General features: G+C 45.4%; 1 protein-coding gene across 1 annotated transcript in view; it reads right to left on the bottom strand.

Annotated features, from left to right (window-relative positions):
- ZNF721 (zinc finger protein 721) overlaps window positions 1-16797 on the bottom strand; it is a 57606-nt gene that overhangs the window by 22550 nt on the left and 18259 nt on the right. Inside the window, 1 exon segment of the mRNA XM_033213349.1 lies at window positions 7494-7620. Coding sequence (XP_033069240.1) covers window positions 7494-7527 — 34 coding nt within the window. The 5' untranslated portion in view covers window positions 7528-7620.

Genomic DNA, 16797 nt, shown 5'->3' on the forward strand with positions numbered 1-16797 from the left:
TAGTAGAGACGGGGTTTCACCGTGTTAGCCAGGATGGTCTTGATCTCCTGACCTCGTGAGCGGCCTCCCAAAGTGCTGGGATTACAGGCGTGAGCCACCGCACCTGGCCAAGCTACACTTTTATGAGATATTTTATGTCTCTTGGAAATTACAAAAAAAAAAAAAAAGACTGTAGTAGATACACACACAAAAAAGGGATCCAAAGCATATACCAATAAAAACAAAACAAAAACTCAACACTACACAAGGGAAGACAGCATGAAAGAAAAACAGAAACTACTAAATGTTCAGAAAACAATGAACAAAATGGTAGTCACAAGTTATTTCTCTTTTATCTATTTTGTTGTCTTTTTTTTTTTTTTTTGAGATGGAGGCTCACTCTGTCGCTCAGGCTGGAATGCAGTGGCACGATCTTGGCTCACTGCAACCTCCGCCTCCGGGGTTGAAGCAATTCTCCTGCCTCAGCCTCAGTTATTAAAACTGCAGTACTCCTCATTGGTTTTCCTTTACCTAATGATTTCTGTGAAGTGAGACTTGGGTGGTGGGAAGAAGGAATTAGACACTCTACCTGCCACCTTGCATGTGTGTACACTTGCACACATGCTGTCTACATGTAATCCACTCCCTGTACTTTCCTTTGAAACTGGTAAGGTTAAAATATAGGGGGAAATCCTATATGTTGCAATGATACCTTTATGGAAAATTTAAGAAATCAAACTCCCCAGGCTCTCTGTCTTCATTTATGCTTGAGTTGTTATGTGCTGTATTTGCTTTGAATTCTGATTATCAAAAGTTTTACTAAAATGTTGAGGAAATAATTCACTCTCATCTGCTTTCTAGATTTTGTACATCTGAGTTAATAAAGCAAAGCTTGTTGATAGTGTAGTTTTCTGCAGCCATTACCACTACAAAGAAGTTTGAATGAGGGATTTTTTCTTTGTTAAAATAGTTCCTGTTTCTGTAGAAATTTCATTTTTAGATTAAACTGTGATGAATATCAGAAAAAAAAACAAAGAAAGAAAATGAGATCTCAGGAGAAATCACTCATTATGGCAAAGACAGTACCAAAGGGGATGGTGCGAAACGATTCATGAGAAGCCAACCCTATGATCCAATCACCTCCCTCCAGGCCCACCTCCAACACTAGGGCTTACCATTTAATGTGAGATTTGAATGAGGAGGCCACAGATCCAAACCATATTACTTACAAAACCAAAAAGTGAAAAACCTCAAACATCCTGCAAGAGATGAATAATTTAAAAGGATGTGGTTTGGCTGGGCGTGGTAGCTCATACCTGTAATCCCAGCACTTTGGGAGGCCGAGGCGGGTGGACCATGAGGTCAGGAGACTGAGATCATCCTGGTTAACACGGTGAAACCCTGACTCTACTAAAAATACAAAAAAAAAAAAAAAAAATTAGCCAGGCGTGGTGGCAGGTGCCTGTAGTCCCAGCTGGAGCCTGAGGCAGGAGAATGTCGTGAACCCAGGAGGTGGAGTTTGCAGTAAGCGGAGATCCAGCCACTGCACTCCAGCCTGGGTGACAGAGCGAGATTCTGTCTCAAAAAAAAAGGATGTGGCTTACACATACAATGAAAACTTCTCTAGACTTAAATGAAAATATCTTTTCAGATCATACAATAAGGATAAATCTTAAAGCCATTATTTTAGTAAGACACTAATTAGACACCATTATTTAATAAGACACTAACAAAGTGACAGTGTATGATTCCACTTACATAAGATATTTTAAGTAGTAAATTCCTACAAAACATAAGTACAATGGTGCTTGCCTATAGTTAGGATTGCGAGACCTCAGTGGAGTTAAAGACCAAGGAAGGGTTATTTGGAAAAAGCAGGCCCTCACCCAGGTGGCCAACTCCAGAGCCCATAGACATGGCTACAGACAAGAAAATGGTGCATGGACGTTGGCCTTACTGAGGATTATGAAGCAGTTCTGTAACTTCTCTCAAATTCAATCTCAGCTATAGCCCAGAAGTGGTCCTTCCCGTCAAGAGACTTGCAGGAATACACACCCAGTCATGGCCCTAGAGACAGGCCTGCAGATCCTGGACTCAACTGTGCTCCTTGAAGCACCCCTGTGACTCACTTCAAGTCATTTGTAGTCACAGTCCGTGGCCACTCATACACACTCAGAGGCCCACAAAGACCTGTAAAAACTGTTCCCAGGGACTGTGTACGGTCCCAGCACTTTGCGAGGCTGAGGCGGGCAAATCAGGAGGTCAGGAGATCAGGACCAGCCTGGCTAACACGGTGAAACCCCATCCCTACTAAAAATACAAAAAATTAGCCAGGCATACCAGGCATGGTGGCTCACGCCTGTAATCCCAGAACTTTGGGAGGTCAAGGCGGGTGGATCACGAGATCAGGAGATCGAGACCACAGTGAAACCCTGTCTCTACTAAAAATACAAAAAAGTAGCCCAGGCCGGGCGCGGTGGCTCAAGCCTGTAATCCCAGCACTTTGGGAGGCCGAGACGGGCGGATCACGAGGTCAGGAGATCGAGACCATCCTGGCTAATACGGTGAAACCCCGTCTCTACTAAAAATACAAAAAAAAAACTAGCCGGGCGACGAGGCGGGCGCCTGTAGTCCCAGCTACTCGGGAGGCTGAGGCAGGAGAATGGCGTGAACCCGCGAGGCGGAGCTTGCAGTGAGCTGAGAGCCGGCCACTGCACTCCAGCCCGGGCGGCAGAGCAAGACTCCGTCTCAAAAAAAAAAAAAAAAAAAAAAAAAAAGTAGCCCGGCGCGGTGGCGGGCGCCTGTAATCCCAGCTACTCCGGAGGCTGAGACAGAAAGGCGTGAACCCGGGAGGCGGAGCTTGCAGTGAGCTGAGACTGCACCACTGCACTGCAGCCTGGGTGACAGAGTGACACTCCATCTCAAAAGAAAAGAAAAATTAGCCAAGCATGGTGGTTTGCGCCTGTAGTCCCAGCTACTCAGGAGGCTGAGGCAGGAGAATCGCTTGAATCCAGGAGGCAGAGGTTGCAGTGAGTCAAGTTCACGCCACTGCACTCCAGCCTGGGGGACAAAACAAGACTCCGTCACAAAAAAACAAAAAACAAAAAACTGTTCCCAGGTAGTAAAAGCCAAACCCATTTATATACCTGATATTTGGGCCATAATATGCAGACAAATTTCAAAACCCAATCCTACTGCCTGCCATATAGATTAATGTCCTCAAGGAAATCTAATCTTTCCAGGGCCCAGAAAGAATCTATGACTGTCCAAATCTCTGGTAACACAACCATCAAAGGCAGACCCCACAGCAGACCCAGGATCACCCTTGTGACCCAGCTACAACCCTTCTTCCTGCAACCCCAGAGGTAATCTCATCAGCCTGGGGACCCAACAAAAGGAGATGTTTACCTGCCAAAAAACAGATTATAGAAAACTGTAAATCACTGTTAACTCCTTAAAATATACAGACACAGGGCTGCTTCAGGGACCACAGCTGAAGCCAAGATCTGCAAGCATGCCTCCAGGACCACAGCTTCTATCTTAACATATTACCGAAAGTTTATATCTGAACAATTAGCCAAGGAAAAGGAGAACAAAGCTCTCCTGCTTGCAAAATAAGAAAAAATTTTACTGTTTGTAGATAATATGATCATGCATATATATGAAACCCTAGAGTAGAGTAACAAAAACTGAACTAATAAATGCATTTATTAAGGTATTAGGATACATAATCAACATGTAAATACTTGCGAGGTTTTTTTGTGTTTTTGAGACAGGGTCTCACTCTGAGGCCGAGGCTCATCTTAAACTCCTGTGCTCAAGTGATCCACATGCCTTGGCTTCTGAAAGTGCTGGGATTACAAAAATGAACCACTACACCTGCCACAACATACAAACATTTGTTTCATTTCCATAAAGTAACAACAAAATTCCAAGAAAAAAATTCAGTTTACAACACTATAAAAATAAGAAATTCAAAATAAATTTAACCAATGAAATAAAAAATTTATACACTAAATACAATAAGGCACAAAATCTAATGTATAACAATAAATGTATATACTAAATGACAGAAATTGAAGCAGACACAAACACATATTTCATTAGGATCACTAATATTGTCAAACTATATTATCGAAAGTGATTTGTAGATTCAAATGGGATCCCTATCAAAATTTTTGTGTTATTTTTCACAGTAATAGAAAACACAATTGTAAAATTTAAGTGTAACCTTCAACAACTTTAAATAACCTGAGCCATCGTGAGAAAGAACAAAGCTAGGGGCATCATACTTTTTAATTTTAAACTTTATTTAAAGGTGATAGTAAGCAAAAAAATATGGCATGTGCATAAATACACATACAAAAACCAATGAACAGAATAGAGCCCAGAAACAAATCCATGCATACAAGGTCAACGAATTTTGGGATGGGGATCATGAATATACAATACAGAAATTATAGTCTTGTCAATACATGGTGCCAGAAAACCTGAGGAGCCACAAGCAAAAGAATAAAAGCACATGTTTTTTTTTTTTTTGAGACGGAGTCTCACTCTATTGCCCAGGCTGGAGTGCAGTGGCACGATCTCGGCTCACTGTAAGCTCTGCCTCCCAGGTTCACGCCATTCTCCTGCCCCAGCCTCCCGAGTAGCTGGGACTACAGGCGCCCACCACCACGCCCAGCTAATTTTTTGTATTTTCAGTAGAGACGGGGTTTCACTGTGTTAGCTGGGATGGTCTCAATCTCCTGACCTCGGCCTCCCAAAGTGCTGGGATTACAGCGTGAGCCACTACGCCTGGCAAAGGTAGACCATTTTCTTTTTTTTTTTTTTTTTTTTTTTGAGACGGAGTCTCGCTCTTCCGCCCAGGCTGGAGTCCAGTGGCCGGATCTCAGCTCACTGCAAGCTCCGCCTCCCGGGTTCACGCCATTCTCCTGCCTCAGCCTCCCGAGTAGCTGGGACTACAGGCGCCCGCCACCTCGCCCGGCTAGTTTTTTGTATTTTTTAGTAGAGACGGGGTTTCACCGTGTTAGCCAGGATGGTCTCGATCTCCTGACCTTGTGATCCGCCCGTCTCGGCCTCCCAAAGTGCTGGGATTACAGGCTTGAGCCACCGCGCCCGGCCAGGTAGACCATTTTCTTATACCATACCCCAAAATTAACTCAAAATGAAACATATGTAAGACAAAAAACCTATTAGAACTCCTGAAGAAAACATATGGAAAAACCTTGATACTGGTCTTGGCAATAATTTTTTGATATACCATCAAAAGCACAGCAACAACAACAAAAATACAAACAAGTGGGATTGTATCAAAGTAAACTGCTTCTTCACAGCAAAGGAAAACAAAATTTCTAAAAACCCTACGGGATAGAAATATTTGCAAGTGATATATCTGATAACAAGCTAATTTTCGGAGAACAAGGCGGGAGGATCACTTGAGGTCAGGAGATTGAGAGCAGCCTGACCAACATGGAGAAATCCCATCTCTACTAAAAATACAAAATAAGCCAAGAGTGGTGGCGCATGCCTGTAATCCCAGCTACTTGGGAGGCTAAGGCAGAAGAATCACTTGAACCCAGGAGGCAGAGACTGCAGTGGGCCAAGATCGTGCTACTGCACTCCAGCCTGGTGACAGAGGAAGACTCTGTCTCAAAAAAAAAAAAAAAAAAGTTAATATCCATATCCAAAATGTTTAAGAAACGTCTGCAATTCAAAGCAAAACAATAATAACGATAACCCATTCAAAAATAGGCAAAAGGTTAGATTTTTTTCCCCCAAAGACATATATACAACATATATGCTGTATTCTGTTGGTGAGATATAAATTGAAAAAGTCATCATAAAAACCAGTAAATAAAAATGGACATATCATATAATCCAGAAATACCACTTGTGGCCATACTACCAAAGGAAATTAACACCTTGAAGAAATATCTGGCCGGGTGCGGTGGCTCAAGCCTGTAATCCCAGCACTTTGGGAGGCCGAGAAGGGCGGATCATGAGGTCAGGAGATCGAGACCATCCTGGCTAACATGGTGAAACCCCATCTCTACTAAAAAATACAAAAAACTAGCCGGGCGAGGTGGCGGGGGCCTGTAGTCTCAGCTACTCCGGAGGCTGAGGCAGGAGAATGGCGTAAACCCGGGAGGCGGAGCTTGCAGTGAGCTGAGATCCGGCCACTGCACCCAGCCCGGGCGACAGAGCAAGACTCCGTCTCAAAAAAAAAAAAAAAAAAAAGTATCTTCAGCCCCATATTCATTGTATATTTACAATAGCCACAATATGGAGTGTATATATATACATAGTAGAATACTACTCAGCCATAAGAGAAAAGGAAATCTAGCCATTTACAACATGGATAGACCTGGAGGACATGATGCTAAATGAAATTAGCCAAACACAGAGGGACAAAGAAACTGCTTCTTGTCACACAGATGGGTAAATCTAAAAATGTAAACTCATAGAGGCAGAAAGTAGAATGGTGGTTGTTAGAGCCTAAGGGTGGGAATATGAGGAGATGTTGTTCAAAGAGTACAAATTTTTAGTTATAAGTTGAAGAAGTCTGAGAAACCTAATGTACATTAGCATTAGATTAGCATAATAGTATTCTGTTTATAATTAGTAATACCATAATGTATGCTTACAATTTGCTACGACACTAGGCCTTAAGTGTTCTTATTATCAAAAAAAATCATTATCTGAGGTAATAGATGTGTTGATCAACTTGACTATATTTTTGCAATAAAATATGAATATATCACAAAATATATACATATCAAATCATTACATTGTACACATTAAAGATACTTAAACAATTTTTATTTATCAGAAAACTCCATGTCACACAAACAAAGCTATACAGTAAGTCCTCACTTAATGTTCAAAACAGGTTCTTGAAAACTGCAACTTTAAATGAAGCAGTGTTGCTATATACCAAACATAAGTCTTGTTTGTATCAATTAAACTTTGCTAAAATTAGTTTTCTTTTTTTGTTGTTGTTTTTTGGTTTTTTTGAGACTGAGTTTTGCTCTTATCGCCCAGACAGAAGTTCAATGGTGCAATCTCGGCTCACTGCAACCTCCACCTCCCAGGTTCAAGTGATTCTCCCTTAAGCCTCCTGAGTAGCTGGATTACAGGCACCTGCCACCACATCCAACTAGTTTTTTGTATTTTTAGTAGAGATGGGGTTTTGTCATGTTGGCCAGGCTGGTCTCAAACTCCTGACCTCATGATTCGCCCACCTCAGCCTCCCAAAGTGCTGGGATTACAGGCGTGAGCCACCGTGCCCAGCCCTAAAATTCATTTTCTTAAATGATATGTTGCTTCACTTACAGTTTCTGAGACTCTATCACCAATGTTAAGAATTTACTATATACATATATAACTTACATATGCGTGTGAGAGACACACATTTTTATATAGATACAGATATATCTCAAAAGACATTCTACAAAAATAGAAAATAAAACTCTGAGGGAGTATTAGAAATTATGTATTAAAATTATCCTCACCCAGGGAGACCAGGTTTCTGTAGTTCTCCAACATCACATCTCTATATAAATTCTGCTGGGCAGGGTCCAGGCATTTCCACTCTTCTGGAGAGAATTCTATGGCCACATCTCTGAATGTTAAGGGTTCCTGAAAATACACACGTATCAAGTGACAGAGGTCTTAAATTGACTACAGGTGAAATGTGTTGAGAACTAGTTCTGACATTTGACTGTGATTATCTGATAAAATAACTTTCAACACAGTAATATTCTCTAAAGTATTCTATAGCTCTGAGGAAAAAGGAAGGCATTCCAACAGTTTCTGTTGCTGCAATAAAAATAATGGGCTACATTGACCTACCCCTACCAAAACCAAGCAGAGTAGGCCCTGTGACCTCCTGGAAAACAGGTTGAACTCACCTCTCATGAAAATATCTGGAAGTCCTCATGCTTGACCTTGGCCTTGCTATAAAATGTGAGTAACTTAATTTAAAAAACAGAAACGTTTCCACCCAGAACAATAGACAGGATGTGATGGGAGGGCACATGTGATGATTTAACTTCAAATTGTGACCCTAGGGGAAGACTGGGCTGAGAGTCACTTAGCTAAGCACTGTCTCTCAAGCCTCAATGTGCATATAAATTATTTAATGTTCTAGGCCTCACTGTACCAAAATTTTGCAGCTTTGAAAACAGTCCATGAATTAGCGACTTTTATCAAGTCTCCTGTTAATGCTGATGTTCCTCCACCTGGATCCATTATAGCACCACTCAGCTAGAGAAAGCAGGCACAGCACACAGAGTCCCTTACCGCAACACAAATACTTTTCATTCCAAGACAAGACCACCAGTCATCATCCTGAAGCATAGCATTCCCTGCACGCCCTTTAAAGGTTACAAAGGCTGGAGATGGTGTCAGTGTCTAAGTCTGCTTTGGAAAAACATGTGGGCCGGGAGTGGTGACATACGCAGTAATCCCGGCACTATGGGAGGCCGAGGGGGGGGGATCACGAGGTCAGGAGTTTGAGACCAACCTGGCCAATATGGTGAAATCTCATCTTTACTAAAAATATAAAAAATAGGCTGGGAGCGGTGGCTCAAGCCTGTAATCCCAGCACTTTGGGAGGCCGAGACGGGCGGATCACGAGGTCAGGAGATCGAGACCATCCTGGCTAACATGGTGAAACCGTCTCTACTAAAAATACAAAAACTAGCCGGGCGAGGTGGCGGGCGCCTGTAGTCCCAGCTACTCAGGAGGCTGAGGCAGGAGAATGGCGTAAACCTGGGAGGCAGAGCTTGCAGTGAGCTGAGATCCGGCCACTGCACTCCAGTCCGGGCGACAGAGCGAGACTCCGCCTCAAAAAAGAAAAAAAAAATAGCCAGACGTGGTGGCATGCGCCTGTAATCTCAGCTACTCAGGAGGCTGAGGCAGAAGAATCGCTTTAACTCAGGAGGTAGAGGTTGCAGTGAGCCGAGATCATGCCACTGCAGTCCGGCCTGCGAAACAAAGTAAGATTCCATCTCGAAAAAAAAAAAAAAAAAAGGAAAGAAAAGAAAAACATGTGTACCTGCATTAATGCGATATTTATGGAGCATCTACTATGTGCTCAGGAGTATATCACAGAGCACTGTGCTGGGACATTCACATTACGTGTTAATTCTTTTAACATTCTGGGAAGTGGGTACTAAGTGTCCAATACTTCCCAGGATTTAAATGCAGGGCCCAGAATTTCCATTTCCTTTGTTTTTGTACCACTGACTTTTTTTTTAAATGTATAGAAGAATAGCTCAATATAAATGGATGGCAAAGAAACAGAAAGTTTTAAGTGCAATTCAGAGGAATTTTTGTGTATTTACTTTAAGACTTATAAAAAAGGGCCGGGCGCGGTGGCTTAAGCCTGTAATCCCAGTACTTTGGGAGGCCGAGACAGGTGGATCACGAGGTCAGGAGATCGAGGCCATCCTGGCGAACACGGTGAAACCCTGTCTCTACTAAAAAATACAAAAAAAAAAAACTAGCCGGGCGAGGTGACGGGCACCTGTAGTCCCAGCTACTTGGGAGGCTGAGCCAGGAGAATGGCGTGAACCTGGGAGGCGGAGCTTGCAGTGAGCTGAGACCCGGCCACTACGCTCCAGCCTGGGCGACAGAGCAAGACTCCGTCTCAATAAATAAATAAATAAATAAAATAAAAGACTTATAAAAAAAAACACAAACTACAGGCATGGAGAACAGGTTGCTGGATGAGATGTCTCTAGAAACACTGGTTTTAATTTTATAAAAAAGAATTTAAGGCCCAAAAGTATGCATCGTTTCCCAATTTATCTGCTTTTGTGTTTCAGGAAATTGGGAGCACCAGCTCTGGAGAGGTGGTAGGAGCAGCCACTCCAAACAATGATCTCCTCTAAGCAGTTCTGTGAGAGATTTCAGTGTGGGGCCAGACCTGGACAAGGTTCAGCAGAGGGTGGATCTGGGCAGGGTTAGGACAGAGAGTGGGCCCCAGGCTTCTGTTCTCTATGCCACTAAGTATTTTCAGCTGTCTTTTCTTTTTTTTTGTTTTTTTTTTTGAGGCGGAGTCTCGCTCTGTCGCCCGGACTGGAGTGCAGTGGCCGGATCTCAGCTCACTGCAAGCTCTGCCTCTCAGGTTTAAGCCATTCTCCTGCCTCAGCCTCCCGAGTAGCTGGGACTACAGGCACCTGCCACCTCGCCCGGCTAGTTTTTTTTTGTATTTTTTAGTAGAGACGGGGTTTCACCATGTTAGCCAGGATGGTCTCGATCTCCTGACCTCGTGATCCATCTGTCTCGGCCTCCCAAAGTGCTGGGATTATAGGCTTGAGCCACCGCGCCCGGCCTCAGCTGTCTTTTCTAAGGCTGCCCTAGAGAAATTTGATTCCCAGAGTCTGTGAAATTTTAATCTATTTTAGCCACTTCCCTGTGTCTTTCATAACATACAACAAGGAATTTAACCAAAACCCTTGTTTTTCTAGGCCAATTATGTTAGAAGCCAAACACTTATTCTTAGCAAGGTAAAAAAAAATACTAACAATAACAACTTCTCTTCTGTCAATGACTACTCTCTTCAGATGGTGGCATCAAAACTCACAAAACAATAAAAGGAAAGTAACTCAAATGAAGTTTAAGTCTCCTGTACAGTGTCCGTCTTTGTACTGAACACATGATGCTGAACTCAACCATTATTCATGTGCTCCAGACTGCAAGTTGCTTGAGGGTAGGGACTGTGACCGCTTCATCTCTTTTTCTAATGAACATATGAAATAGAAACAATTAGCTTATTAATCAGTTTGAGTATCCAGATCTCATTTTTCACCAAAAAACTGGAGAACTGGAGCAACTCTTATCTGGGTATAAACCAGGGAGATTCTTTCTGTGAAGGGAGGAACAAATCCTGGGTGAGTCATTTCTCTTCCTCTAAAATGGGAGCAGAATTAGACCTTGCCATCAGACTGACCCAGTCTGCACAGGATATCCTCAGATGTCTCAAATACAGATGCTGGTGAGTGTCCCCAGTGACCTTGGGCTGATGTCCCCATAGTGATCCAGGCAGGAGAGATTCAGGCTCAATTTGTGGGATGCAAACAGAAAATGGTACAGCCCTGGTGAAGCTGCAGATCCTAGATCCAGATGTGAAAGCCCCTGTCCCTGATCAGCTAACTCTGAGGCAAGGGGAAGGACAAAAGTACTCTACTCCAATAACACAGTTTACAGGGAGACATAGTTGTGACTATGGCTCTGGTTATTTTGTGGCCCTGACCCCCCACTGCTAAAGTGCTTGTTTCCACTTAACAGATTCTGCCACAGGATTGTGTTCATACCAGAAGCCTCCCACACAACTATAGCAGGTCACTGGACAAGATCTGGAAAACTCAAAGAGCTCCACTATGAAAGTGGGGATTAAGATGTCTATGTTGACCTCTCATGATGCAGAAAAAGTCTTCTGAGTTTTCTGTATGTCTTCAACCAAAGTCTGGTCCTGTCTTATGAATCCTAGGCAGAGGTCAGCTTTTATGTGCAGATTCTAGGTAGGATCAATGTGCCTCAGCATTCTTGGGGGTTACAGCAAGCAGAGTACAACCGGAGGAAAGATTGTTCATAAAGGCACCTTCAACACATTCTGGGTTTTTTTGTTTGTTTTTTGAGATGGAGTCTTGCTCTGTCACCAGGCTGGAGTGCAGTGGTGCGATCTCAGTTCACTGCAACCCCCACCTCCCAAGTTCAAGCAATTCCCCTGCCTCAGCCTCCTAAGTGGCTGAGACTACAGGCACACGCCACCACATCTGGCTAATTTTTTGTATTTTAGTAGAGATGGGGTTTCTCCATGTTTGCCAGGATGGTTTCAATCCCCTGACCTTGTGATCTGCCCGCCTCAGCCTCCCAAAGTGCTGGGATAACAGGCGTGAGCCACCATGCCAGGCCCCAACACATTCTGAAGAATATTTTGACCTAAAAGGAAAATCCTGGGGTAAACCATAAGTAGAGAGTTTATTTGGGCCAAAGCTTGAAGAGGCAATGCTGGAATATAAAGCTGCCCTGAATATACACTCCAACTAGAAGTTATGAGTATATTTTTAAAGGCAAAAAGGAAGGTAGAGAGAGAACAGATAGAAAGTCGTCAGAAATTCTTATTGCCTTATGGAAGTAAGTGGTTAGTGACTGGCTATATACCATTGTTAATTTATAAGGTGTGGGTTATAGTGTCCACTATGACATTATTAGGTTAATTTACAGCCATTTGTGGCAATAGAACACAATTTCAAAAGACAAATAGTTCAAAGAGGGGAACAGTACATGACTGTGGTCTCATTTTAACACATCACTGTATCTGATTAAAATAACTTATATTTCTCAGATAAAAGTTCTATCCTTCTCTCAAACCCCAGGACATAAATTCAGAATTTGGAACTGCACATTTAAGACTTGGAGGGCTGGTGAGCTATGCACATTTGTGGGCATTTAGGCAAAGGGAGAAGGCAGTTGAAGTTCTCAGGTTTAATCAATGCACATGTGGGATCCTGATTGGGATTATGGGCCCCATGATCACGGAATCAGTGTCAGATTTGAAGATGCCAGGCACACTGACAAAGAAGGAATAACTGATTGCAGTACTAAAAAGTTATTTTTGTAGAAATCTAGTATAATTGTCATAGAAGGGACTGCAGATCTCAAATAGGAGAGACCATTCTATTTCCAGATTTGGAGAGCACTTTGCTGCACTTTGCCACCAAATTGTGGGTTGTGAGTGGAATCCTGAGAAAGGTTTTTCTCTAAAGTGAAGCAGAGATGGCACTTGTGTATAATGTCTGGTGATTCCGGACACTGTGTGGAAAACATAACTAAAAGCAAAATCATCTCCAATCCTAAAAAACTGTCCACAACAATAGAAAAGAAAATGTTCTGGTACATAATAAACCAAAATGTGGTGTGCATCACAGGCAATCTAAGAGACTGCAAACACAGAAACTCACCATAATTAATTCTAAAGTAGAAGACATCAGAGCACCATTTGTCATATACAGCTTATTGTAATTTCACGTAGTAATTTGAGAAGTCATCTGGATTTTCTAATTGGCAATATTCGTAGAAAAAAAAAACTTCCAACATCTTCATGACAGGAGTTAAATTTCCAATGTGGAGCTATGTACCTGCTGAAGGCAGCCTCCTAGGCGCCTACAGAAACTGTGGGATATGGTGTATGTTCTTGCTATTTACATTTCACACCAATAGTTTCCAGGTCCTAAAGGCAAGTTTGACTCAAAAAAGACATGTCCTATTTAATTGATGAAAATTATTTATTTGTATTTTAAAGAAGCAGATAAAATATTTAAACATAAACGTTTTCAAGACGGGCACAGTGGCTCACGCCTATACTCCCAGCACTTTGGGAGGTCCAGGTGGAGGGATCACTTGAGGTCAGGAGTTCGAGACCACCCTGGCCAACATGGTGAATCCCCGTCTCTACTAAAAATACCAAAATTAGCAGACGTGGTGGTGCGGGCCTGCAATCCCAGCTACTCGGGAGCCTGAGGCAGGAGAATTGCTTGAACCCAGGAGGCAAAGATTGCAGTGAGCCGAGATAACGGCACTACACTCCAGCCTGGGCGACAGAGACTCCATCTCAAAAAAAAAAAAAAAGAAAGAGGCCGGGCGTGGTGGCTCACGCCTGTAATTCCAGCACGTTGGGAGGCCCAGACGGGCGATCACGAGGTCAGGAGATCGAGACCATCGTGGGCAACATGGTGAAAACCCGTCTCTACTAAAAATACAAAAAAAATTAGCTGGGCGTAGTGGCGGGCGCCTGTAGTCCCAGCTACTGGGGAGGCTGAGGCAGGAGAATGGCATGAACCCAGAGGAGGCAGAGCTTGCAGTGAGCTGAGATCTGGCCACTGCCACTGCACTCCAGCCCGGGCGACTGAGCGAGACTGTTTAAAAAAAAAAAAAAAAAAAAAAAAAAAAAAAGCCTGTAGTCCCAGCTACTTGGGAGGCTGAAGCAGGAGAATGGCATAAACCCGGGAGGCAGAGCTTGCAGTAAGCTGAGATCGGGCCACTGCACTCCAGCCTGGGTGACAGAGCGAGACTCCGTCCCATCTAAAAAAAAAAAAAAAAAAGTTTTCAAACAGCTTTAGGAAAAGGAGAAGAGCAAAAATTCTTACCTATTTATTTATTTACTTATTTATTTATTTATTTAGAGAGGGAGTTTCAGTCTTGTTGCCCAGGCTGGAATGCAACCGCGTGATCTCAGGTCACTGCAAGCTCCGCCTCCCAGATTAATGCCATTCTCCTGCCTCAGCCTCCTGAGTAGCTGGGACTACAGGCGCCTGCAGCCCTTTGTAGAGACGGGGTTCCGCCATATTGGCCAGGCTGGTCTCGAACTCCTGACCTCACGATCCGCCCGCCTTGGCCTCCCAAAGTGCTGGGATTACAAGCATGAGCCACCGCGCCCGGCCCCTCTTCTGCTATTTTATTCCTCAAATTCTCTTTCCTGTACACATAGTGTGCCCAAGTCCATCCCTCCACTCCAGCCTGGGCGATACGGAGACTTCATCTCAAAAAAAAAAAAAAAAAGAGGGCCGGGGGCGATGGTTCACGCCTATAATCCCAGCACTTTGGGAGGCCAAGGCAGGCGATTACCCGAGGTCGGGAGTTCGAGACCAGCATGATCAATATGGAGAAACCCCGTCTCTACTAAAAATACAAAATTAGCCGGGCGTGGTAGCACATGCCTGTAATCCCAGCTACTCGGGAGGCTGAGGCAGAAGAATCGTTTGAACCTGGGAAGCGGAGGTTGCAGAGAGCCGAGATCGTGCAGTTGAACTCCAGTATGGGCAACAAGAGCGAAACTCCATCTCAAAAAGAAAAGAAAATAGCAGAAGAGAGAAAGGTGCTATTAAGAGTCATGGGAGGGGGCAGGGCAGGACTGATTAAAGGACCTGTTTGTGCTACAAGTGCAGGCCGAGGCAGGGTTACCATCTGACTGACTGCTGTGTCTATAAAGGCAGAGATTAGGATCAGGCGGTCCAGAAGCCTGAATGGGGGAAGGAAACAGGTTCCTGCTACAGATCCAGTGTCTGGGGTTCAAAGGAGCCAGGAGTCTTCCGGGCACTGTGTGGGTTCTTGGCAGAACACCCTAGGAGCAAAGCTGCCATGGGCACAATTCCTGAGGGTGGAACCCTGTACTGGGAGGAGTGGGGCCATGCGAATGCACAGTGGGCGTGCTCAGGAGTGGGTTAGCATCGGGTGGGGGCCGGCAGCAGGGTACAGGGAAGGGATGTTTGTCAGAACTTCTTTCCTCTGAGTTCTGAGTCCGCTCTCCCCGGGAGGAGACTGGGAGGAACCCGACAGCGCCCAGCTGGACCGCGCATGTGCAGAACCCACTCGCGCCTCGCGCAGACACCAGGCGACTCCCTCCAGCCCAGGCTCAGCCATGTCTTTCTTCTGACAGAAAACCTGCGGAGTTTCCTCAACACCCGTCAATGCTCCAACCCCAACGGGCTGTCCAGCAACTCACTAAAGACCCCACCCAGAGTCAGCGCAGACCCCACAAGCTCAGCGCTCTTCCCGCAACTGCCCCCTGCAGACGCCAGTCCCTGCCTCTGGACACCCGTCTTCATTTCTGAACGTCTCCAGCAACCAGGGGCGCCCACACCCTCCTCAAGTTCCATAATGTGGCAGAACCACTCACACAACTCAGCGAAGCGCTGTGCACACGACACCAGCCTATTCTAAAAGAGGCCACGCAGGAACAGCCACGCGGAGGCGGCGCTCAGGGCAAGGGGACCGGTGGGAAAGTTGGGGCGGGCGGGTGATCTGCTTCCCTTCCTCACACACCTCACACAAGCCTTTCCTTCAAGACCCGCTGGCAGCCCCCAAACCACGAGCCGCGGGGGCGCTGTCCCATTACTGAGTCCCCGTTTGCTCACATGAACTCTGTGTTTTGACGGAGCCTCCATCTCATTCCGAAAAGGGTAAAGAAGAAACGGGACCCCGGACCACAGCTCCGCCCACGCGGGCAACGCGCACGCCGCGCCGGCGTCTTCCCGGTGAGCTCCTCACCCCACAGCCCGGGGAAGGCGCGGGGCTGCGGGCGCAGAGCTGCACGAGGAGGGCTGCAGGCTGGGCAGAGCCGCCGTGCGGGGACCGACAGGAGCGCGGGTCCCTCACCGGAGGGGACTGAGGACCGAGGGCTGAGCGGCGGCAGCGGGGACTCCGTTCGCAGACTCGGTCCCGCCGCCGCCATTTCCCGCCGGTGCCGATGAGGCTCCCCCAGCCTCAGGACGCCCCGCCCCGCACACTCACCATTTCAGGGCTTCAAGGGTGTCGCGAAGTCTTAGGTAGAATTATCCAATACCCGCTGGTCACAGAGCGACGGAGGCGGAGGCTGAGGCTGTGGCAGAGTCACCGAAGCCTCCCTGAGAGGTGGAAGCAGGACGGTGACGCCCTAACCCAGCTCTGGGGGAAGCAAGACGCCAAGGCCGCGCTAGATCCCGGATGCCGCCCCCTCCTGTCCGGCTGCGCGCCTGATTGGGCAGTTTTCATTCCAGCGCTCTGATTGGATTTGGCTCCAGGCTTCACGCCCTCAGGCTTTGAATGACAGAAATTGCGACCATACAGTGCACCGAATGAGGCAAGAGTGACAGACTAGTGCCTCCAGGCACTTTCAGGCAGGGCCTAATCTCAGTGCCAGGCCGGGCTCTGTTGGGGGTTCATTTTGACCTTCTGGTGTGTAAGGTTACATCAATTTATAAATTGTGCGCGCGCACACACACAGACACACACTTGTTCACAAATGGAAACAATATAATGACAACTATT

Source organism: Trachypithecus francoisi, unplaced genomic scaffold (genome assembly GCF_009764315.1).
Source record: "Trachypithecus francoisi isolate TF-2019V2 unplaced genomic scaffold, Tfra_2.0 Lachesis_group1, whole genome shotgun sequence".
Taxonomy (NCBI): Eukaryota; Metazoa; Chordata; class Mammalia; order Primates; family Cercopithecidae; genus Trachypithecus; species Trachypithecus francoisi.